This window comes from Erinaceus europaeus, chromosome 3 (genome assembly GCF_950295315.1).
Source record: "Erinaceus europaeus chromosome 3, mEriEur2.1, whole genome shotgun sequence".
In the NCBI taxonomy this organism is placed as follows: domain Eukaryota; kingdom Metazoa; phylum Chordata; class Mammalia; order Eulipotyphla; family Erinaceidae; genus Erinaceus; species Erinaceus europaeus.
In genome coordinates this window covers 170,624,709-170,650,719 of record NC_080164.1, presented here as the reverse complement: position 1 = coordinate 170,650,719, position 26,011 = coordinate 170,624,709, and the positions used below count along the sequence as shown (strand labels likewise).

The 26,011-nt window shown below is 43.9% G+C and overlaps 1 protein-coding gene across 3 annotated transcripts in view; it reads right to left on the bottom strand.

The window, feature by feature from the left end:
- ADGRA3 (adhesion G protein-coupled receptor A3) overlaps positions 1–26,011 on the bottom strand; it is a 144,993-nt gene that overhangs the window by 72,476 nt on the left and 46,506 nt on the right. For 2 of the 3 annotated variants that reach the window (XM_060188272.1, XM_007523879.3), the window contains exons 3-4: positions 12,219–12,290; positions 1,931–2,002 (exon numbers count right to left, since the gene is read on the bottom strand). In XM_060188272.1, coding sequence (XP_060044255.1) covers positions 1,931–2,002; positions 12,219–12,290 — 144 coding nt within the window. The remainder of the gene's footprint in view (positions 1–1,930; positions 2,003–12,218; positions 12,291–26,011) is intronic. The other variant, XM_060188274.1, reaches the window with a different exon arrangement.

The window sequence follows — 26,011 nt, the reverse complement described above, 5'->3', positions numbered from 1 at the left end:
AAGTCACTTAAAAAATGGTTTGCAATCTAGTTACAAAAAAAAAAAAACCCCAATTAATTTAGTTTCATGCTATGCAAAAAAGCTGTATATACCAAAGCAATTTTTATTTTTTATCTTTTACTTAGAAAAAAATTCTGTTAGTCCATATATTCTTCCTCCCAAATAAAGGGGCATAATTTGGGGGACAATTTGTAAGCTTTTTTTTTTACTTTATTTATTTTACTTGATAGAAAAGAGAGAAATTGAGGTGGGGGGTAGAGAGGGAGAGAGACAGAGAGACACCTGTAGTTCTAATTCACCACTTGTGAAGCTTTCCCCAGCTGGTGGAGACTAGGAGCTTGAACCTGGGTCTTTGTACATGATAATACAACCAATTTGCAGTCCTTTCCTTACTGCATAGATGAAACAATGTCACAATCTAAATATCCCCACTCACTTTTCCTAAGCCAACCTGAATAAAATATAGGAAGCCCTCTAAAAAATTTTACTGGGGGTGGGGGAGGGCAAGGGTTGGCACACCTGGTTGTTACAGTGTGCAAAGACCTGAGTTCAAGCCCCTGGTCCCCACCTGCAGGGGGAAAGCTTCACAAGTGGTGAAGCAGGGCTGCAAGTGTCTCTCTGTCTCTCTCCCTCTCTATCACCCCCTTTCCTCTCTATTTCTGGTTGTTTCTATCCAAATAAATAAATGTAGATAATTTTTTTTAATTACAGAAAAGAATCAAGCTAAGATAATCTTTACAGTGATCTTCTATCTTGTCCTGTATTTCATCTTGTACCCTATTTCTATATTTCATTTATTTAAAAATATTTCACGGCACTTTGCCATATAAATGTCTTTCAGTGGCTTCCTGCCATCCAAGCCTCTGGTTTTCATACTCTTCCATAGAAAGCTCTAGTAAAGGTATCAAACTTCTTTCTAAATGCTCCCAAGAAGAACCTTTTTCATTTAAAAAAATAAAATGAAAATATACTGGATGGCTTTTTACAAAGCTCTCCTATATGTATATGATCAAACATTAGAAGAGATCAATAGCAAAAAATACAAAATTTAATCCTTAAAACTTTGAAGCACTACTAATTCTACTTTATAGATAAAAAATTTAAAAATCTTAGAAACTTGAAACTTACTCAAAAATCAAAAGATCAAAGGAACGCTTCAAATGGCCATTTTATTACAGGGACCACAGTGCTTCCCTTTGACAAACTAGCCTAATCCATACTTCTCCCATCATCTAATCCAAACAGTTGTAATCTTTTGGACCACCAACACAAACAAGTGTTAAGCCTTCCAAGAAGTGTTCCCAGATTGGTAAAGCTTTTGATGATAATGTGATTCTGTTTGAAGTCTGTGCAGATAGACAGAGTAAAATAGAGACTAAAATGTACATGGTGGCATTATTGTGTTCTGTTACGACTGCATCACAGCTAGTTAATTTCTTCTCCCTTTCCCCTGCTGTTTCTCTAACTTTTACCATTGCTACTTTATTATCCAAAATACAGCACAAGTGACCCTGTTTGCCAAGCATGTAGAAAGAGCAACATATGCAAAGTCTGAGTCAAATACCTCCTCAGATTTTGTTATTTATAATTTTTTAAGATTTTGTTAATTTATGTTTGGATAGAGAAATTGAGAGGGAAGGGGGTGCTAGAGGAGGGAGAAAGAGAGGGAGGATGGAAGGGGAGAGGGGTGGAGGGGGGAAAGAGGAAGGAAGGGAGGGAAGGAGAGAGGGGGGAGGGGGGAAAGAGGAAGGAAGGGAGGGAAGGAGAGAGGGGGGGAGGAGGGAGGGAGGGGGAGGGGGAGAGAGAGAGAGAGAGAGAGAGAGAGAGAGAGGCCTACAGCTACTTCACTGCTTGTGTGCCTTCAATCAGTTATACTACCACCTAACTCCTGCTTCCTTGTATTTTAATAGGAAAGAAAAGGGGTACTTACAGCCTAACAAGATTGTTGAGTCCTCGAAATATGTCTGCGTTCAGGCATCCTATTCGATTGTTGGTCAGATCCCTAGAGATAAAGTGGCAAAAAATGTCTTCCGTTAGCTCTCCTGCTCAATGAAGGTTTCCTATGCATCCCATACGCAAGTACACTTAGCATACAAGATGATTCTTGGCAGCACTTCTGGGACATTTGCCTTCCATGAGTGAGATAAAAATAGCAGAGAGAAGGGAAAGGACTTGCTTCCAAGTACTTCTGGTACACGCAAAAATGAAATGTTCTCTAAGCAGAGTGCCTTCTACAGCACAAGCATCTACTTCTATTAAATGACTCAAGATAAAAGGAGAGCAGTAGAAACAAAACTACCTGGGCTAAGCCAATAGCTCAACCTAAGAGCACCGGCCTGCACCTCCGAGGCCCTAGAGGCTGCAGGTTCAATTCTTGAATTGAACCACCACATGCCAGAGCTAAGCAGTGTTGTGCTCCTTTCTTCTTCTTCTAACAAATAAATAAGTAAATGAAAAAAAAAAAAAAAAAAAAACACCTCAATCTACCTTAATGTCTGAATCCCTTAGGTGAACTGCTGTTAATTGTGCAAGGGGACTCTGGTAGTCGAGAGTTTAATCTTAGCCAGCATCTAGCAAACAACAGATAAAAGGGTATATTCTCAAAATGCTAGAAGTTTATTTCATTAAGAACAACTAATGTTTTCTGATTTTATTCCTTAAACGCTCAGAAGTCTTGACCCTGATGAAAACAAATAACTGAGTTTACTTTCACTTTACAGATTCATCATTCATCTCTAAATGAAGTTACTTTAAGAATATCTACATAATAACCCCAACTATATCTCCTGGTTATTCTTACTTCCAGAAGAGGAGGAGGAGAAGGAAGAAGAGGAAGAGAAAGAGGAGGGGTGGGGGAAGAGGAGGAAGGAGAGGAGGAGGAAGAAGAGATGGAGATAACCTGTTTGTTTTCAGGAAGAAAGCCCAGAGCACTGCTCAGCTCTAGGACATGAGTATGAGAGATCAGACTGAGAGCCTGTGCAGAAAGTCTGTGACGCCTTCCAGGCGCTTGTGTTTTAACTTCTTACATGTTTACTTCTTCTCTTTTTTAAATTTTTTTAAATATTTATTTTATTTATTTATTCTCTTTTGTTGCCCTTGCTTTATTGTTGTAGTTATTACTGTTGTCATTGTTGTTGCTGGATAGGACAGAGAAAAATGGAGAGAGGAGGGGAAGACAGAGAGGGCGAGAGAAAGACCTGCTTCACACTCTGTGAAGTCACTTCCCTGCTGGAGGCTCGAAGTGGGACCCTTACGCCAGTCCATGCGCTTTGCACCACATGCGCTTAACCTGCTGTGCTACCACCCAACTCCCGTTTTTTTTTATTTTAAAGATTATTTACTCATGAGAGAAAGAACCAGAGCATCACTCTGGCATACACAATATCAGACACAGAACTCAGGAGCACATGCTTGAGAATCTAACACTATCTACCTCATCATCTCCTGCAGGTCTAACTAAAGTCTTTGATTTCCACAGTACTCTATTGAGTTGGCAAAAAAAAAAAAAAAAAGTTATGACATATTTTCCTGTTTTGCTATGGAAAAATGTGACATGCCTTTATCAACAACCCAATATAATTAGAAAAACAACTTCCAACCCCACCCCATCCTAAAGAGCTGAATTCAGAACTGTACATTTGGTAATGACAATGTATTAGTTTCACAACAAATCACAAGGTTGCAATATTTCAACCAGGTACCTACCTAAGCATCGTGGTGGTTTTCGCTTACTCCTAGAACGTAGCTTAGATGATCTCAGAATTCCACAACCTCACAGTTGTCTCCTCATACTTACTATAGTAACTTTTGATAAAAGAATCCTAAGTACTCCAAATCTTTATGAGTGCTTGTTGTACTCCAACTCTCCAAAACAATAAAGCTAAGCATTTAATCATCTGGGACTTTTTTTTTTTTTATAAATTCTAGCTGATTTTCTTTTTTATTTCTGGGTTTTACTATTAAAGAAAATTAGGCATCATCTTGTGAATTGTTGCTTAAACAAGCATTTCTGAGCTCTATTCATTATCTTATCTCAATTCTGAGCTTTAAATGGTGTAATTACCATTGATTCTTTGGGAAACAATTTCATTATAGCTCTACCTATTTAAAATGGCATTTAGGTATTGATAGTGGGCTTTCATTGGGGTTTGAGAATCTGTGTGAATTTGTTGATCCAGCAAAAAGAAACTCAATGAGAAGAGATTTAACCTATTTTGGGCAGTTTACTTTTCAGAAAGCCATTTAATCTTATTGATTCAAAATATAAGACAGAGGCAAAAGCATGGAACACTTAACAAAAGACGCTTGACTTGTGACTGTAGAGGAGATGCACAAGTCAAGAGGATGATTTAAGGCCCCATAAGGGAAAAAATAAATAAATAAACAAACAAACAAATAAATAAATAAATCCTGGCATCTACAAGCAACTAGCAAACTTCAGTAATACAGAAGCTCTTTCTCGCTCGCTGAGCTCACATATGGGGTTCTGCCTACTGTCAAGCTGTATACTCTAAGTTCAAGTACAAGTCAGTTGCTAGGGATTAAGAATGTATTTTCTATTGGGAAAAGCAATATAAATGGCAATTACCTTCATAAGGAAGACCATAAGAGACAAGTTAACGTGTAATACAACACAATTGCTAAGACAAATGCTGGTACAACATTAGTAATTAATGTAAACGTTAACTGAAGAAGAAAACAGTTTAGACTTAAAACAGTTTAGATAGCTGCACTAGAGAAATGATTTACCAAAGGACAAAGGAGATGAAAAGCCTGAGATACAGCATTCTTAAAACACCCTCAAGAAAAGGTCTCTTGTAGAGACTGTTCCATTCTCCGAAGGGAAGTTGGACAACATACTCTACCTACCACCCAAGGAAGATAGGTCCTGAAATTAGTGCAGCCTGAAATGTTCCTAGCTATGACCACAGAATGCAAGCTCAGACCTACAGGGATGCAGAGGTTACATACGTTCCTGTGCTGAATATTGGCCCTAGTTCAAATCGATGGGGTTTACAGTTAGCAGTACTTATACACTTTCCCCATATTTGGGAGCTCCTCTCTTCCCTGATCAGCTTTCTAGTCCTTTTACCAACTATGACACCATCTCCCCAGGCAATAACCTGTGTCCACCTGTATGTTAGCTGACAGACTCAGGCAAAAACTAGTAAAGTCATGGGGCCCTTGGAATATACCTAAAATACATCTATTAGCTTTTTCCAAAATGGAGACCTCAAATCTTCATCTGCAACATACTTGCCTCTGGGTTCATGATTAGTCAACAACTTATTCTGTTTCATACCTTAACTCTTTTTTCAGACACCAGGTTCCAGATGCCACCATGATGCCAACTAGACTTCCCTGGGCAAACAACCTCACCAATGTGTCCTGGAGCCCCTGCCTCCCCAGAACCCTGCCCCACTAGGGAAAGAGAGGGGCAGGCTGGGAGTATGGATCGACCTGCCAAAGCTCATGTTCAGTGGGGAAGCAATTACAGAAGCCAGACCTTCCACCTTCTGCATCTCACAATGACCTTAGGTCCATACTCCCAGAGGGATAAAGAATAGGAAAGCTATCAGGGGAGGGGAAGGGATACGGAGATCTGGTGGTGGGAACTGTGTGGAATTGTATCCTCTTATCCTATGGTATTGTCAATATCCATTGTATAAATAAAAAAAGAAAAAAATGGCCTCTTATTCATAATCCAATTTCTTTTATATGTATCTATTTTTTCATTCATATATTATCGGATAGAGACAGAGAAACTGAGAGAAGGGGGAGACAAAGAGGAAGAGAGGAAGCTGGGTAGTGGCTCACCGGATTAAGTGCACATAGTACTAAGTGCAAAGATTCGTGCAAGGACCAGTGTTCGAGCCTCTGTTCTCCACCTGCAGAGGGGGATGCTTTACAAGCATTGGAGCAGGTCTACAGGTGTCGTTCTTTCTCACTTACTCTATATCTACGCTCCACTCTCAATTTCTCTCTGTCCTACCCAATAAAATGGGGGGCAGAGAATGTCCACTAGCAGCAGTGGATTCGTAGTGCCATCACTGAGTCCCAGCAATAACCCTGCAAGCAAGAAAAACAAGGTGGAGAGACAGAAAGACACCTGCAGCACTGCTTCATCACTTGTGAAGCTTTCCCCCTGCAGTTGCACCATAATGCAATTTCCTTCCACCTGTGTCTCTCAATGTGGAAAAATGATCAGCTTCTTTCTCCCTACAACTACCAGAAAGCTCTGGACAAGGTAGTGCAGAGAAGAAGTGGTCTTGTTTGACAGTACAACATCATACTTCTCCTCTTGCAGAAAAAGAAAAAAGGGAGTCAGGTGGTAGCACAGTGGGTTAAGCGCACATGGCGCGAAGCACAAGGACCGGCTTAAGGCCTAAGGATCCCAGTTCAAGCCCCCGGCTCCCCACCTGCAGGCAGGGGAGTCGCTTCACAGGCGGTGAAGCAGGTCTGCAGGTGTCTGTCTTTCTCTCCCCCTCCTCTCTCCATTTCTCTGTCCAATCCAACGGTGACATCAATAACAACAACAATAACTACAACAACAATAAAAAGACAACAAGAGCAACAAAGGGGGAAATAATTAAATTTAAAAAAGAAAGAAAGAAAAAGAAAAAAGTGTGTATTTGCCAGAAAGATATCTCGCTTGGACAGTGCACCTGCTGTGTCATACTGCATGACTCAGGTTTGAACCTGGCCCCCATGGGACTGGAGGAAGCTTTAATGCTGCTGTATCTTTCCCCAATGTCTCTCTTGTTATATCTGGAAAAGCCAGTTTAGAGCAGTGAAGCCCTAGCAGTAAAATAAAATAAAAACGTAAATTTAAAAAAAAAAAAAGTTGGAGGGTAAAATAAAATATTCTTGAAATGCTCAAGATTAAAAGAAAGATTAGTCGTGTCAGGGGTATAGTTCAGTGGTAGGCCATCAGATTCACGTTTGGTTCCTTGAGTTCAATTTCTGGCCCATATATGCATAATCTTCACACACATATGCATACACATATATAAAAATTGACTGGTTTTGGCCTCAGTCTGGAAGTTTCTGATAGGGTTTGCCAGGCACCTGTACTCTTTCTTCCTGCTCCTGCTACTCATGCTCACAGAAATGGGTTTGAATCGACCCGGACAAACACAGCCTCAGTTTGCCCTTGGTAAGCACAGAGAAAATGATTCACTAATGAGCTGGTTATAAATCAAGCTCATTAGGCTGCTGTTTCTGAACTCCCTAATGACTTTGTCTGGGGACATGGGGGCATAAGTCTATTTATGGTCACTTGATGGGGTGTTCCCTGCTCTACATTCCTTTCTGTAGTACGACTAAGCTCTCAGAGCTTGCAAGACTCTTAGCAGAAAGATGCTAATTATTGTTCCAGCTCTTCGTAGAGATTCCAGTTCCATATCCAGGCTCCAGGTCCAGTAAATGATTCTACTAGACTGAAAATCCTCAAGGGTCCTGAGTTCCCCTTTTGTCTCTGAAGCTAGCTTACTCTTGGACCCAAAAGACAGACTCAGTGAATTTTTCTGTAACTGAACTGAGGCTGACCTCTATATGGTCTCTCTATGACGCTAGGCCTGGCTGATGTTGGCCTCAACATTTAGCTTTTAATCCTGACCCACTGAAACTCTGATGCCCACCTGATGTCCACCATTATATCTCCCTTATGCAAAACTCCATATGCCTGGTTTTCTCATTAATTCAATGGAATATAATGGAGAACAAGAGTGAATGGGGAAAAAGAAAACTAATCAAAAGCAAGTCCTGCCCAATCACCTCTGTGCCTCCCAAGTATACACACAAAGCTTGATTGAAAAATAAAAAGACACAACAACAATGAATCACCCCATAGAGAGAAAGAGACAGAAAGAAACTGTAATCAAATTCAGCCTGGCTGAATTTTAAATCATTTCACTAGATAAAGAAAGAATTCTTCAACTTCGATCATCCTTCATCTTCTAGAAGTCCAAATATTTCAGATTTGAAAAGTGGGAGGGTGTATGTATTTGTAAATACAGATCAATAAGTCGGAGAAGCTGAAAAAGTAAAAGAAACCACATCACTGAAGTTTCTTTCAAATGTGGTGGGAGTTGGGATCAAGCTGGCTTTGCAGTATACTATCCAAGTAAGCTATTCAAGAAGATAATTTTACTTGAAAAATTATTTTTTTAATTGTAAAGATAAAATGGTAAATAACTGGATCTGATCATTAAAAGGAAAGCTTTCAATGATAGGGGTGTGTGTGTGTGTGTGTGTGTGTGTGTGTGTGTGTGTGTGTGTGTGTGTGTATGTGTGAACACTGCACAACTCTGGTTTATGGTGCTGTGGGGGATTGAACCAGGGACCTAGGAGCCTCAGGCATGAGTCTCCATAGTATACCATTATGCTATCTCCCTCACACTCACTTTCAATGACAGAAAATAAAAGCATAAAAGCAAGATGTCAAAAATACGAAAGCAGTAGATCATTATGAATATAGAAGTTATATCAAGACATGATTAAACAAAAAGCAAACAACTGATTTTATTATGCAAATAACAGAAACAAGTAAGACATAATAGGTCCAGTGTTTATCTTGAACATTTAATAAATAAATAGCATAATAGTCATAATATAGAGAGGAGCTGAGAAAAATAACTCAACTGGCAGAGCCGAGGGATTGCACTTCTAAGGTTCCCACTTTAATTCTAGCACTGCCTGTGCCAGAGTGATGCTCTGATATTCTCTCTCTCACTCTCTTCATTGGATGGATGGAAGGAAGGAAGGAAGGAAGGAAGGAAGGAAGGAAGGAGGGGTTAATGGGAGGGAGGGAGGAAGACAGACAAGACTGAGGCCAGTGAAAGAATACCTGTTAAAAATTAAAATATGGGGAGCTAGGTGGTGGTACACTGGGTTAAGCTCACATAATAAAAAGCGCAAGGACCCATGCAAGGATGCCGGTTCAAGACCCTGGCTCCCCACCTGCAGGGCGGGCACTTCACAAGCGGTGAAGGCAGTCTGCAGGTGTCTTTCTCTATCCCCTCTGTCTTCCCCTCTTCTCTCAGTTTCTCTTAATCCTATCCAACAACAACAGCAACAACAACAAAAATGAAGAAAAAAAAAAAGTGGCTGCCAGTCCTCAACAGCCTAAAGCATAGCTGTGATGTTCTTTAACGTCTATGTGACTTTAACACTGTAACAGACCAGCAAATGTCCCGAAGAGTCTCATTCCTTGATCTGCCTCACCACTCAACACCAACCCCTTTCTACTCTATGAATTAGACAACCAAGAAACGGGTCCTTCCATCCTGAGTCCACTCCACTTAGCAGGCTCTTTCTGTGACTGTTCAAAACATCTTTATCCCAAAGGACCCAAGATTTTATTAGTTTTTGCCTGAGCCTGACATCTGATATGCAGGTGGACCCAGGTTATTGTCCGGGGAGATGATGTCATGGCTGGAAAAAGGGCTAGAAAGCTGGATCAGGGAAGAGAGTAGTTCCCAAATATGGGGAAAGTATATAAATATTGTTGGCTATAAACCCCATCAATTTGATCTGGGCCCATATTCAAAACAGACCTACTAGCTATTTCCAAAACAGAGAGCCCAAATCTTTATCTGGAATATTCCAGCCTTTAGGTTCATGATTAATGAGCAATTTGTATGGCTTTATATGTTAACTCTTTTTCAGCCACCAGGTTCCAGATAATACCATGATGCCAACCAGACTTCCCTGGATGGATGACCGCACCAATGCATCCTGGAGCTCCGATTCCCCAGCGCCCTGCCCCACTAGGGAAAGAGAGAGACAGGCTGGGAGTGTGGATTGACCTGTCAACGCCCATGTTCATCGAGGAAGCAATTACAGAAGCCAGACCTTCCACCTTCTGCATCCCACAATGACCCTGGGTCCATACTCCCAGAGGGATAAAGAATAGGAAAGCTGTCAGGGGAGGGGATGGGATATGGAGCTCTTGTGGTGGGAACTGTATCCCTCTTACCCTATGGTCTTGTCAGTGTTTACATATAAATAAATACAAAAAAAAAAGAATAAAAAAATTAAAAAAAAAAACACAGAAAGCAACAACAACAAAATCTTCATCCCTTGAGAGCTGAGTCAGATCTCAAGGATGTTTGCTCTCCTGGAAAGCCAATCCCCTCTGAGAGTTGAGAGGGTTTTAGTTCCCTAGCAAATTACTGCTGCTACCACTACCACCACAACTAAGTGGTCAGAAAAGTCCTGACATTTTCTCTATGTTTTTCAATGCAATATTACTATTACTACTACTACTGCCGTTGCTACTACTGCCACTACTACCAGCACCACCACCACCATTACGACCACCACTACTAATACTACCACCACCATTAAAACTACCAGCACCACCACTACTACAACCACTACTACCACTAGTACTACTAGTACTACTACCACTACCAATAACCACTAATCTTACCACCACTAGTACTACTACCACCACTACCAAAAACCACCAATAACCACTAATCTTACCACCACTACTACTACCACTAATATTACCACCACTACTATTACTACTACCACTACCAATACTACCTCAACCACTACCACCACGACTACCACCACCACACAACCACCACCACCACTAACTACCACTATACTACCAGGACCACCAATACTACCACCACACCACCAGCTGTTATAGCAGGTGTGCATGCAGTAGGACGTGTTTTCACTATTTTGCCTTCCCGAGTCTGGAGAAGTCAGGGTATGGTGAACAGTCAGTAGTTAATAGTGTCTTTAGGAGAATAAAGGAGGGTGGGGCAATGCACATAGCTTGAGAGGAACTTCCCAAACCTGAGCACGCTCACACATCAACTGGGAAGCCAGTGTAAAAAGTGGTGTCGAGTTACCAGTTACGTTTGGCAGAAGGGGAAAAAAAAAAAAAAAGGTCTCTGTGGTTCAGAAATATACGGCCTTTACAACACATACAAGTTGAGTATATTCATAATCTGGAAATCATGGACAGATAATAGCTGGCAAAGCCAGCACAGCCATCATTTTTTATTGTCATAAGAGAAACACAACCAGTGATCACCAAACCAATCACATTTCTGCACAAATTAACAGCCTTCTAAGCTACCTATGATATATTTAATATTATGTTTCTCTAACATAATGGACCCCTTTGTGGGCCCCTCTAGGACCTTGCCCTTGATGTGGATCAACAATGGTAGGAACTGTTCCATTCTCCAAATGGAGGCTGGACAACATACTCTACCTATCACCCAAGGAAGATGGTTCCTGAAATTAGTGCAGCCTGGTATGTTTCTAACAATGACCACAGGATACAAACTCAGACCTACAGGGATGCGGAGGTGTTACTGGCTCCTGCGCGGAGTATGGGCCCCAGGTCAAATCAGTGGGGTTTACAGTTAGCAGTACTTAGACACTTTTCCCGTATTTGGGGATCACACTCTTCCCTGATCGAGCTTTCTAGTCCCTTTTCTAACCATGACACCATCTTCCCCAGACAACAGCTTGGGTCCACCTGCATGTTAGCTGTCAGACCCAGGCAAAAACTAGTAAAGTCATGGGCCCTTTGGATATACCTAAAATAAACCTTATTACCTTTTTCTAAAATGGAGACCCCCAAATCTCAACTGCAATCTTACCTTTAGGTTCATGATTAGTCAACAATTTGCTCTGCTTTATATCTTAACTCTTTTCAGCCACCAGGGTCCAGATACTACCATTATGCCAATCTGACTTCCCTAGGCAGACGACCCCACCAATGTGTCCTGGAGCCCTGCCTCTCCAGATCCCTGCCCCACTAGGGAAAGAGAGAGACAGACTGGGAGTATGGATCGACCTGCCAATGCCCATGTTCAGCGGGGAAGCAATTACAGAAGCCAGACCTTCCACCTTCTGCACACCATAATGTCCCTGGGCCCATACTCTCACGGGGTTAAAGAATAGAAAACTATCAGGGGAGGGAGGGGATGGGATTTACTGGGGGAAGTAATGGTTTAAAGTCAACAGTAAAACGCAGTAGTTTGTACATGTGTCACATTTCTGTTTTCCACATAAAAATCTAGCCTCCTTCTAGGTCTTCCTCTACCATCATGTTCCAGGAAAAAAAAAAAAAGTAATTGTTCAGATTCACTTTTATTTTTAATCCTGTCAAAGCGTAAAGCAGGCTAACAGTTATTTAGTGAAGGGACAATTCAGACTTAGAAGCCACAAATGTTCATACTTACAATCTTTTCAGTGATGACAGCCCCCGGAAGGCACCTGGATCTATATTACTTATAAGGTTGTTCCGAAGGTCTCTGTGAAGGAGAGAATGAAACGAGAGTGACTCGCATCTAACATGTTTTTAACAAATACTTCCACCCACTGCACCTACCTGCTCAGCAGGAGACAACAGTAACAATGATAATAAGAGGTTCAGCTACGATCACCCCAATAACAAGCTGCAGAGCCAGAATTCCAATTCCAGAAACTGGGCTGCTAAAGTCATTTATTTGAGTCAACGGGAGAATTAAGGCACATGTCAGAGGAGATACATTGCCCTAATATTATTCAAATCCAAAAGTTATGACTCAAGTACAATCCTGTACATTATTTCTACAACTCTCCCCCAAGGATGGCTCACTTCAGCTATCAAAATTAATCACTGGTGGTGACAAACACACACACGATTTAATCTATGTTTTTTAAACCATTTCCAAAAACATGCTCTTGGAAATCCATGCCATTTGGTGTTTCACATTTTTCCTCCCTGTGCGCCTATGACGTGATCAGGACTAGACAACAGCTCACAGAGGCAGGCGGTAGTGCACCAGTTAAGCACAGGAAGTACGAAGTGCACGGAACCGAGTTCAAGTCACCTCTCCCCACCTCACTCCCTACCTGCAGATAGGAAGCTTTGCAAGTGGCAAGGCAGGTCTGCAGGTGTCTAGAGGGAGAGCCCTCTCTATCTCCACCCGTACCCTCAATTTCTCTCTGGTCTATTCAATAAAATGGAAAAAATGGCCCCAGGAGCTGTAGCTTCATAGTGTCAGCACTGTACCCTAGGAACAACCTTGGGGGTAAAGAAAAAAAAGGAAAGGGAAGGGGAGGGAAGGGGAGGAGAGGGGAGGGAAGGGGAGGGGACAGGAGGGGAGGGAAGAAAGAAAGAGAAAGAAAGAAAGAAAGAAAGAAAGAAAGAAAGAAAGAAAGAAAAGAGAGAAGAGGAGGGGATAGCTCAAGCAGTATAGCACATAATACATGGCCATATATGAAAGCCCGGGTTCAAATCTCAGTTCCAAGTACCAGTGAATCTCCATGGATGGTGGAGCAGTGCTGTGATGTCTCTCCTTCTCTCCCCCCAGCACCAGCTCTCTCTCTCTCTCTCTCTCTCTCTGTGTGTGTGTGTGTGTGTGTGTGTGTGTATGTGTGTGCGCGCACATGTACACATATTCATTCTTTCATTAACTGAAGTAAGAAGAATGACAAATGCATCCTGGAAGAAGTACAGATACATGCTGATATGTTCAAAGACCACCAATAATAAGCACAACAAAGGAATAAATATGATCATTCACAATCCAGAACTCAAAGTGAGAAGCCACTGGGCCCCTTCATAACAGCATCTGATAAAGGAGTCACAAGTGACTGCCACTCTTCCCAAGTGGGTTCCACTCCACCACCATTCTAGTAAATACCACTGGGGGGGGGGGGCAACAGTGAGCAAAATAGCCAAGTCCTGCCCTGGTGTAGCTTTCCACAGGCTTCTAAGACTTCTGGCTATTCTCTGGGACCCTCAAGGTGCCTCACACAAGAGTTCACCCAGTCCTCCGGAGAGTTCAGAGTCAGCTCATGGAGTAAGTACCCTGGAGTGGTCAGAAGAAGAAGAGCAGTTCAGGACCTCTAATAACCCTCTCTCCCCCATACCCAGACTTCAACTGCCACCCCTCAAAGACTGATGCCAGGACACACAGACCGACATACTAAGTCTAAAGTGGCCTCCGGCTGTCACTCAAGACATCCGAAGTCACAAAGTGACCAGAAACACCTTGAAGTTTCTGCTCTTCCTGCTTCCGTTGGACACTGGCAGCACTGTGCCTTCCACCCCTAATTAACCACAGCAGTGGGGCATCCACCAAGCTGTGGACACACACACACACACACACACACACACACACACACACACACAGCACACACATACACATACACACAGAGAGCGCATACACGTGCTGAATGGAGCCTCAAACTCTGGGCAGCAGGTACCTCACAGGCTCCTTTCAGTCCCTTTACAGATTTTCCTTGAGATGTGAAAGCCCAGGAGCACCACTGCGTCATCTCCTATCACAACACCAAAGGGATGTGTCTTTGGCCATTTCCATCATGGACGCTCCATCCAAGGCAATTCTGGTCAGGTTCAAGCGGTCTATGTGACTTAAGAGGAAAAACTCAGTTCGTCTTCTTGAACTCCTTCAACTCCAACTGTACTTGATTTCCTTGAACTACTGGTGCTTTTTTAAAAGGACTCACTCCTCTTTCTGCCCCAATCCCTTCCTCAAACACTCAATTTCTCTTCATCTATACCAGTCATACTAACAGATATTTCTAGAAGAGTCCCTTTTTCCTTTTTCTCTTTTCTTTCCTTCTTTCTTCCTTTTTTTTTTTTTTTTGATAGTGACAGAGAAAAACTGAAAGAGAGAAAAAGAAATACCTGCAGAACTGCTACACCTCTCATCAAGCTTCTCCCTTATAGACGGGAACCTGGGTCTTGAACCTACATCCTTCTGCACCAACACCCAGTCCCTGGGAGCTTCCTATTTCTCTCACCTCCCAAAGCTATACAGCCCATGGTTCCCAACTCCTTCCCTCACTTCATTTCCTCACCCCTCCCCCCGCCTTCCTGCTTGTCCAGCTACAAGTGGGGCTCAGCTTTTAGGTTTCAGTGAGCCCCACATGACACTGATAGGCCATCTGCACTGAGATACCAGAAGTCCCACAAGGGCTCCCTACACTATCTGCTCAGTAAGAGGAAGGCAACTCTATCTATCCCAGAAAAATAGATGGTGCTGTGACCTGAGCTTGGTGTCCCCCCTAAAAGTCAATGTTGAAACCCTAACTTCTATAGTAATTTTACAAGTGGGGCTTATTTTATTTTATTTTTGCCTCCAGTGTTATTTCTGGAGCTTAGTGCCTGCACTACAAATCCACTGCTCCTGGAGGCCATTTTTCCCCTTTTGTTGCCCATGTTGTTCATTGTTGCTGTTATTATTATTGTTGTTATTGCTGTCATCGTTGTTGGATAGGACAGAGAGAAATGGAGAGAGGAGGGGAAGACCTGCTTCACTGCTTAAAAAGCAACCCCCCTGCAGGTGGGGAGCCTGGGGCTCGCACCCGGATCCTTAAGCCAGTCCTTACGCTTTGCACCATGTCGCTTAACCCGCTGCACTACCGCCCTGCCCCCTATTTTACTTTATTTTTTAAATAAAAGCAGAGACAAAGAGAGTAAAAGTAACCACAGCATCAAAGCTTCCTCCTAAGCTGTGAGGACCAAATGTGGGTCACACACATGGCGACACACTGTTGTCCTTCTAAAGGTGATCTCAGAGTGTCCTGAGACCCATTCATGTAAACTTACAGCAAGAAATGGCTGACCCTCACCAGCCATGGAATTTACCACTTCCTAGAAACTGTGAGACTACTAGGCTGTCACAAAAGACATGGCACAGTTTTGTGTTGGTATGCTTTAAAAACCCCTTCTGTTTCATTAGTTTAATCCCCCCTGCTTAACACTATTCTATTTATATAACCACTTCATTCTATTTACATAACCGCTGTTAACAAGCACCACCCTCCCTCCAGGGCATTGGTGGTTCAGTGATAGAATTCTTGCCTGCTCTGCCCCCACTCCTTGTCACACCCTGATTTTCACCAGTCACTTTTCTCTCCACCCTCTCTGTGTCGCATCCTGTTCCCACCCTACTGGGCTAGTATATTTATAAGGACAAGATTGTTTGTAGTTTAGAGTTTATCTTAGCTTGGTATAGATTGCCCTGCGTCCTGCATGAATAAAGAGATACTGCGTACAGCTCAACCATGAGTCCCTGGTCGTCTGTTACCCGCCCATGAAGCCAGCCCGGCGAAAACAACAGTTTTCCATAGAAAAATTCGGCATATGGGGTCAAGGGGTGGTGCACCAGGATAAGCGCACATAGCGCGAAGTGCAGGGACCCATGCAAAGATCCCAGTTTAAGCCCCCGGCTCCCCATCTGCAGGGGATGTCGCTTCACAAGCGGTGGAGCAGGTCTGCAGGTGTCTATCTTTCTCTCTCCCTCTCTGTCTTTCCCTCCCCTCTCAATTTCTCTCTGTTCTGTCCAATAACATGGAAAAAATGGCAACCAGAAGCAGTAGATTCATAGTGCTGCCACCAAGCCCCAGTGATAAATAACCCTAGAGGGAAAGAAAGAGAGAGAGAGAGAAAGAAAGCAAGCAAGAAAGAAAGAAAGAAAAGGAGAGAAAGAAAGGAGGGAGGAAGGAAGGATGGAGGGAAGGAAGGATGGATGGATGGATGGATGGATGGATGGATGGATGGATGGAAAGAAAGAAAGGGAAAGAAGGAAGAAAGGCATGGCGTGCCTTTTCTGGCAACTCAATGTTTTTCGTAGCCTGCCCAGTTTATGCTGTGTGTGGATACAGCAGTCAGAATAGACTGAGGCAAATGAGAAATGGCTGAGGTAAAGCCCACCTGAGAGACAGAACTACATTACCTGACCTTTACTATAAAAATCCTTTCAGTAAATCACAGCCAGTGGTAACCTCATTAGGCAGATGAAGTAAAAAGACTGCTATCTCATTTATAACCACTTACGTATTTCAATAAAGACACAGGGTCACGGCGATGGGGTGGTGGCACACCAGGTTAAGCGCACATGGTGTGAAGCACAAGGTCTTGCACAAGGATCCTGGTTCGAGTCCCCCAGCTCCCCACCTACAGGGGGGTCCACTTTACAGGTGGTGAAGCAGGTCTGCAGGTGTCTTATCTTTCTCTGCCCCTCTCTTTTCTTCCCCTCCCCTCTCCATTTCTCTCTGTTAAAAAAAAAAAAAATAGGGAGTTTGGTGGTAGCACAGCAGGTTAAGCGCACATGGCGCAAAGCACAAGGACCGGCTAAGGATCCCGGTTCAAGCCCCTGGCTCCCCACCTGCAGGGGAGTCACTTCACAGGCCATGAAGCTGGTCTATAGGTGTCTATCTTTCTCTCCCCCTCTCTGTCTTCCCTTCCTCTCTGTCCTATCAAACAATGACGACAACAATAATAACTACAACAATAAAACAAGAGCCACAAAAGAGTAAATATTTAAAAAATAAAATAAAATAAAGACACAGGTCATGAAGCCTGCAGCTGACCTTCAACTATTTCAGCATGAGAGAGACAGACAGACAGACAGACAGAGAGTGAGAGAGAGAGAGATCCAACATAAAAGAGAAAAATGGCAGCAACTGCTAACGATCAGTCAATCTAGGAAAGGGTGTTGGTGACAGGTGGCACTACTACATAACACATTATTATATTTGCCTCTGAACTTCTTTTTATGGGTGAAGTGCTTCAGAATGAGATCTACCTTTGTCTCTAACTTTTATGTTGTGTCAGGGATTGAACCCAGGGCCTCATGCATGAAGCCATGTGTTCTGCCTGCTCAGTCACCTCCCCAAGTCAATTTCATTGTTCTGTGAGCAATAGAATTAGAGAAATGAAGAGGAGGGACAGGTGGTGGTGCCCCTGGTTAAGCCCAGGCATTACAGTGTGCAAGGATGCAGGTTCAAGCCCCTGGTCCCCACCTGTGGGGGTGGGGGAGTTTCCCAAGCGGTGAAGCAGGACTGCAGGTGCTTCTCTGTCTCACGCCCTGTCTCCCCTGCCTGCTTCTCTCCATCTCTATCAAATAATAAAGAATGTCTGAGAAAGGAAGAGGGGGGTGGCATCCACAGCACTGCTCCACCATCCTGTAAATTCCACTGGTTTTGTCTTTGTAGCTGCCATGTGCTGCCTGGCATAAAACTCAGGCCCTTCTACATGCCAGGTAGGGTCTCCATTATTGAGTCACCCAGCCAAGCCCTATCCCCACCTTTAATTCTCCTTGAATACAACTAGTCATCAGGCCCCCAAACTTAGTATTTCCTACTTCCCTCTCCCCAACTGATGTCAAACCTACACGTCAGAGAGACAAGATGATCTTGGGAGAAAATTCCAGCCGCTTGCTTTTAACCTGCAGTGCACAAGCTAAAAAGCTCTGCAAATAGAAATATATAATGTCAGTTCCATTTCTCCAAAACATATGTTTCCCTTTTCACATTTTGAATAGCCTCTACCCCAGGAACTGATTTAGCTCAAGCACTTCATCAATTTGGGGCTAATGATGTACTGCATGTGTTTCTACAAAATACTTCTCATGAATAACTGAGCACCATAATATGATTTAAAGATACACTTTTCCTTTAATAATAAAAAACCCTTGACATATTTTATAATATGTAATAATAGCCATATTAATCAGGAGCTGTCAAAAGATATTTATAGTCAAGATTCTTTCATTGAAAATCCAACCCCTTTTCATCACCAAACCATAGCTGCGCCCCCCCCCCCCCCTGAATGTAAGTCCCATTTTAAGATGAATCACTGGGTTTCAAATCACTGGCTCATTAGAACATAAGTGAAAAGGCCCACAAGAATTGTTTAAAAAGGAAATTAAAGGACTATTTGTTCTACATATAACAGAGCTAATGCCTGCTGGAAAGACTAGAACATGTATCAAAATGAGATACTTTGTGATTGCTTACATAAGATACAGGATCAGAAACGTTGACTCTGACTGGAAACAGATGTACCAAGAAAGAAGTTCATTCTCTGGCATTAGGTTAGGAAAGGAGGTTAGGAGGTGGCGAGGGAAAAGGAGAAGTGTAAGGATTATTCAAGAAGCTAGTGTAGAAAGTAATAAGCCCACAGGCAGCTGGGTAGTTCACCCTTGAGGACCCCATTCAAAACCCAGGTCCCTACCTGCAGTGAGAGGCTTGACAAGTGGGAGAGCTATTACAGGTATCTCTCCTCTCTCTCTCTTCCTCCCTCTCTCTCTTTCCTTTCCCTCCCCCCCCCCCCATTTCCCTATCTCTCACCCTCTATAAGAGGGGGGAAGGGGAGAGGAAGAAAGTCACTGGAAATGGCAGACTCATTCATGTGCAAAGGCCCAGGGATAACTCTGGAGGTAAAAACAATTAATGGAGGGGTTGGTATTGCACCCAGCTGAATTTACAGATTACCATGTGTGAGGACACAGGTTCAAGCCCCAGATCCCCACCTGCAGGAGGGAAACTTCATAAGTGGTGGTAAAGCAAGGCTGCAGGTGTCTCTCTCGCTCTCTCTCCCACTTCATCTCTCCCTCCCTTCTCAATTTCTCACAGTCCTATTAAATATAAATAAATATTTTTAAAAATAAGTAAGAAACCTTGAAAAAAGTCAGAGCAAACAAGAGAAAGGCAATACAAGGCAATATTCATGGGGCTAGGAGATAGCTTCTTCTGTAGGGTGCAGGCTTTATCACACAGAAAGCCCTTTGTTCAAGCCCTGGTAGCAAATGAAAGCCTCCAAGCAACGGCACAGATTACATGGATGGTGGAGCAGTGCTGTGGTGTCTTGCTGTCTCTGCCTCCTTTCTACCTCTCTCTACCTGTAAGGTAAAGAAGATGAAAGCACCAACCTAGAAGCTGAAAGTGGTGAAATCACGCAGATACTTAGATGCCACCAAAAAAAAAAAAAAAAAAACGGAGAAGGGGAGATTTTAAAAGTATATATAGGGGGCCGGTGGGTAGAAGAGCAGGTAAGCGCACATGGTGCAAAGCACAAGGATCCTGGTTCAAGCCCCGGCTCCCCACCTACAGGGGTGTCACTTCAAAAGCTGTGAAGATCTGCAGGTGTCTATCTTTCTCTCCCCCTCTGTCTTCCCCTCCTCTCTCCATTTCTCTCTGTCCTATCCAACAACAGCAGCAGCAATGACAATAATAACAATAAATACAACAAGAAAGCCAACAAAAATGGGAAAAAATGGCCTCCAGGAGCAGTGGATTAGTAGTGTAGGCACTGAGCCCCAGTGAGCATCCTGAAGGGAGAAAATATATATATAGGATTAAGAGGCCACAGGTTCAGTTCCCAGCACTTTCAACCATATACCAGACCTGTACACAACTTTGGTCTCTCTCTCTCTCTCTCTCTCATAAGTAAATCATACACACATGCAAGATTATGTATAGAATAAAAAGTACCTTTGTTTCTAACTTTTACACTGTGTCAGGGATCAAACCCTTTTCCACACCTTCATCGCAAGGAGCCTGGCAACAAGCCCCATTTCCACACTCACACAGTAAGAATGGGGACATCTAGGAAGTGTCCATCAGGGCCCAAGGTGACAGACCCTGTAGAGCACACATGTTACAGTGCACAAGAAGCCAGAGTTCAAGTCCCTGGTCTATTTTTTGCAGGGAGAAAGCTTCACAAGTGATGAAGCAGTGCTGCTACTGGTTTCTCTTTCTCCCTTTTTCTCTCTCTCTCTCTCTTTGTTCCATTTCCCCTTTTCCCTTTCAATGTCTCTCTATATCCAAAAGTAAATAAACTATTAAAAAAGAAAAGTATTGCTCAGCCATGGACAGGAAGCCCCCATGTAAGGGTTAATTGGCTGTGAGATAGTTTGCTCTATCAGATGCTATGAAACTGCACACTGAAGCCAAGCCAGAGGCAGTCATAGGAGAAGCTGATCACCACCACCCTCCACCCCCCCACCCCAGTTCCTGCACCTTTTCAGCAACCCAGTCAGAATCCGGATGAGGAACTGAGTGAGCTGTGGTGACTGGGTTGATGGGGAGGGTGCTTTCTCCAGAATTCCTGCTTCTCTGATGTTCTCAGTGGCAGGGCAGAAGAAGACCAGCCATATCACCTCTTTGGCCTCCTCTCTAAATAATGTTGTTCCCCGTAAGGACAGAGCAGGGACGCAGGCTCAGGGCTGGGCTTTGATATGTGAGAAACTGCTGAGCTGGGGTCTGCTCTGCTCAGTTACATCTGTGTGCATGTAAGTACATGTGTGCACATCTATGAACACACACACACACACACACACACACACACACACACATATCTCCCTGATCTAACAAAGAACAGGTAATCAGATACAAACAGCCAAGGTCAGGGCCAGATAGTGGTACACCTGGTTAAGCTTGCGCTCAGGGACTCGGAAGTAGCACAGCGGGTTAACCGCAGGTGGTGCAAAGCGCAAGGAAACACCTCATCACAGACCCCTGCAAGCGTCAACCCGGCTTTGACCTAGCACGTTATGATTGGGCCCTCCTCAATCGCTATCGAACAGGCCATGGCCAGTGCGCCGCTATGTTCCATCACTGGGGAGCCAGAGACGACCCGAACTGCCCCTGTGGTTCTAGACAGACTATGACCCACATAGTCAACGACTGCCACCTCTCCAGATTCAAAGGAGGTCTCGAAACTTTACATCAGGCTCAACCTGATACTGTTGACTTGCTACGGAAGAAGGGCAAACGCTAGAAGAAGAAGAAGGATCCTGGTTTAAGCCCCCGGCTCCCCACCTGCAGGGGAGTCATTTCACGGGTGGTGAGACAGGTCTGCAGGTGTCTATCTTTCTCTCCCCCTCTCTGTCTTCCCCTCCTCTCTCTCCATTTCTGTCTGTCCTATCCAACAATGAACTTCAACAACAACAATAATAACCACAAGGCTACAACAACAAGAGCAACAAAAGAGGGGGGGGGGGAATGGCCTCTGGGAGCAGTGGATTCATGGTGCAAGCCCCAGCAATAACCCTGGAGGTTAAAAAAAAAAAAAAAAAAAAAAAAAAAAAAAAAAAAGCTTGCACTCAGGTTCAAGCCCCTGGTCCCTACCTGCAGGGGGTAAGATTCACAAGTGGTCAAGCAGTGCTGCCGGTGTGTCTCTCTGTCTCTTTCCCTCTCGATCTCCCCTTGCCCTCTCAATTTCTCTCTGTCTCTATCCAATAATAATTAAGTAAAAATTAAAAAAATAAAAATAGCCAGAGCCACACTGGCTAAATAAGCTCACTTGGATAGGGCGTTGCTTGATCATTTGCATGACCCAGGTTCAAGCTTGGGTCCCCCACTCCAATGGAGGAAGCTCTGATGCTGTCGTGTCTGTCTGTCTCTCTTGGTTTCAGTCTTTCTTTGTCTCTCTCTCTCTCTCTCTCTTCTCTGCCTATCTAGAAAATTAAAAGAACAAACAAACAAAAACAATCCTGAGAGCTGGATAAAATGCTGGACACTGAAACATAGGGCCCAAAGCTCACTCCCTGCTACCACGTGTGCCAGAGTGGTGCTCTGGCTCTCTCACAAATAAATCTAAAAAACAAAAACAAACAGAACAACTGGAGAGTCGGGCGGTAGCTCAGCGGGTTAAGCGCATGTGGCACAAAGTTCAAGGACTGGCGTGAGGATCCCAGTTCGAGCCCCCGGCTCCCCACCTGCAGGGAAGTCACTTCACAGGTGGTGACACAGGTCCGCAGGTGTCTATCTCTCTTCCCTCCCTCTGTCTTCCCTTCCTCTCTCCATCTCTCTGTCCTATCCAACAACAACAGTAAATACAGCAATAAAAACAAGGGCAACAAAAAGGAAATAAACAAAACAACAATAAAAACCAGGACAACAACAAGGAAATAAACAAATAAATATGTAAAAAAAAAAAACTGGTGGTATAAAGAAGTAATCATAAAAATAACAGCCAGAGTCTCATCATACTGTCACCTAACAGGTCCCTGGCAACCTAATGTGTTTCCATTGGGTCCAGACTGTCGTGACTCTCGAATGACTGAAACCGGGTCAGAGACAACAAAGGAATTTAAAAGCGACCATCAGAGAGTGGTGTCTTTCCAGAAGAAGACACTGGCCATTCCGTCCACACTCTTTGTGATGTACATGAACAACCACAGTAATTCTGGCTGCCTAAAACAAAACATGCCTCTAAACACAACAGACGCCTTTTAAAACCTAGGAGCCCCTGTCATCCTTCCTTTGGAAAAGGAAGACACACTGATTCCTTCAATTATTAACCGAACTCCTACTAAATGCCTGACAACATGCTACACGCTGAGAATACTTGTCAACTACAATGACTTCTCTTGGCAAGAAGAAAACGGACTGGCATTCACTAGAGCTCTGCAGCCATTGGGCAGACATGTTTGCAGGGCTTCTTCCCACCTCCCCATGCTCCCGTGATGGACAGGACTCCTCTCCTCCCCTCCGTTGGCGCCAGCCAGAGCCTCTGGAGCACAAGTGCAGCCATCTTTTCTGATGACGGTCAGGAAAAGACCCTTCCCCAAAGCTCCGAGCAAATCTCCACTCAGTTAAGTAGGGTCAGACGAGCCTTCCTGAAGCAGAGACCCTGGGATGCAGAAGGATGGTACTTGACCTTGTGTGGCCTGGCACTAAGGAGTGGTACTTAGCATCCGCTTGAGTACCAGGGACTATGTGGAACATGACAGAAAGACGGGTGTGAAGTCAGAAAACAGCAAGGGAGGGAGGAACAAGAGGAGGAGAGCGGCCAGGGTGATAGCCCAATGCAACAGAGCCCAGGAATCGAACGTGAGGCCCACGTTCAATCCGCAGCAAAGCCATATGCCAGAACTGAGCAGTATTCTTAACTGTCCCTATTTCTCATGAAAATAAATACATTTTTCTTTAAAAATTCATTCAGGTCTGGAGTGACCTGCTAATGTCCATGTCCAACAGAGCAGCAATTATAGAAGGCAGACCTCTCACCTTCAATTTCAGCCCACACTCTCAGAGGGATAAAATATAAGGAAGTTTCTGATGGAGGGATGGGACCTGGAACTCCAGTGGTAGGAACTGTATGGAACTGTACAGCTGTTATCTTACAATCTTGTCAGTCATTATTAAATCACTAATAAAAAAAAAATTTTTAGGGAGTTGGGCGGTAGCGCACAAAGCACAAGGACAGGTGTAAGGATCCAGTTCGAGCCCCTGGCTCCCCACATGCAGGGGAATCGCTTCACAGGTGGTGAAGCAGGTCTGCAGGTGTCTATCTTTCTCTCTCCCCTCTCTGTCTTCCCATCCTCTCTGTTTCTCTCTGTCCTATCCAACAACAACATCAATAACAACAACAATAAAACAACGAGGGCAACAAAAAGGAGTAAATATTTTTTTTTAATTTTTTTAAATTATTTTTTTTTAATTCCAGGGGGTACCAGGCAGTGACTGAACCGGCTAAGCACATAATACACTAAGACCCCAGTTCAATTCCTGGTTCCCACCTGCAGAAGAGAAGCTTCACAAGTGGTGAAGCAGTGCTGCAGCTATCTCTCTTTCTCTCTCTCTCTCTGCCATTTTCCTCGTGATTTCTGTCGGTATCCAAAATAAGTTACGTTTTGTTTTTTTAAACTCCAGGAGTGGAGCAATAGCTGACACAGTAAAGAATAGTCTCTCACCAGAGAGTGGGAATACCTCTATGGGGGAAGTTTCAAAACCAGTGGAACAGAGCTGTGGTCTCTCTCCTCTCTCTGTCTCTCTGTCTCCTTTCTCTCACCCTCAATCTAAAAAAAAAAAAAACAAAACATTAATTAAAAGAGCTTCCCAGGTCTACAGCAACAGCAGTAATCCTGGCGGCAAAGCAAAAATTATCCTGAGAGATAACTCTCCCAGGGGCCAGATGGTGGCATACTGGGTTAAGCTCGCATATCACAGAGAACAAGGACCTCAGTCCAAGTCCCTACAGAGGGGCAAGCCTCACAAGTGGTGCAACAGGGCTGCAGATGTCTCTGTCTCTTCCCCTCTCTATCTCCCCCCTGACCTCTCGATTCCTCTCTGTCTCTATACAGTAATAGATTGCCGGACTAGCTTCGCAGGCAGGAGACAGACGACCAGGAACTCATGGCTGAGCTGTATGCAGTATCTCTTTATTCATGTGGAACACAGCACAATCTAAGCCATAAGCTTTCTCTAATCACAATCCTGTCCTTATATATACTCGCCAAGTAGGGTGGAAACAGGATGTGACGTAGAGAGGGTGGAGCGAAAAGACAAGTGGTGGAAATCAGGGTGACTATAAGAGGGGGCGGAGCAAAAAGACATCATGTACCAGTGGGGTTAAACCAGTGCCCTGGAGGCAGGGTGGTGCTTAGTTAACAGTGGTTTATGTAAACAGAATACAATGTTAAGCAGGGGGGATTAAATCAATGAAACAGAAGGAGTTTTAGAAGCAGAGTTAGAAGCATACCAACAATTCCCCCTTTCTTTTTAACTAATGGACATAGTATCAGGAGTGTGGGGTGAACAGAAACCTATATCGTACAGGCATTTTCAAGAGAACTGGCACAAGACATGGAGGAACAAAATAGGAGAGCAGCAAGAACCAGTGTGATGCCAAGGGGAGGCCAGAAGGGGCGTTTCCTGCCTCAAAGGGCAGTGTCTAGCAGGCGAAAGGGCATTTCTTGCCTCTGGGGGCATCTATTGCCTCAAAGGGCACTTCCTGCCTCTGTGGGCATGACCTAGTAAGGAGGGGTTTTCTGCTTCTGGGGGCAGGGTCTGCAGGCGAGGGGGCGTGGCTTATAGAGTCCCAAGGCTCTGGCTGCAAAGTCTATGGACTGTTGCTGTCAGTCTTTGAGAAACCCAGCAGCATAAAAGGAAACTGCTGTAAAGTTGTGTAAAGTGTCCAAGAGGTGTACCAGTAAGTCCGATAGAAATATCAGTCCAAAGCAGATGACCACAGGCGAAATGCCAGGGGATGAAACGCTGCATGTCTGTCTCAATGGGGAATGTCAGCCATCGGAATTCCGCTTTTCTATAGAAAGTGAGCTTTGGAGTCTGAATCAGTTTCTTCAGGTTGTGCCAGGTCACATAATTGGTTTCCGGGGGTGAGAACAGGGGTCCAAATGGATTTCCGGGGATTTCATTTGAGCAGATGCTTTTTCATGTGAAGACCTGACAGCTGAAATTTACTTACTTGTCAAACAAAACTTGT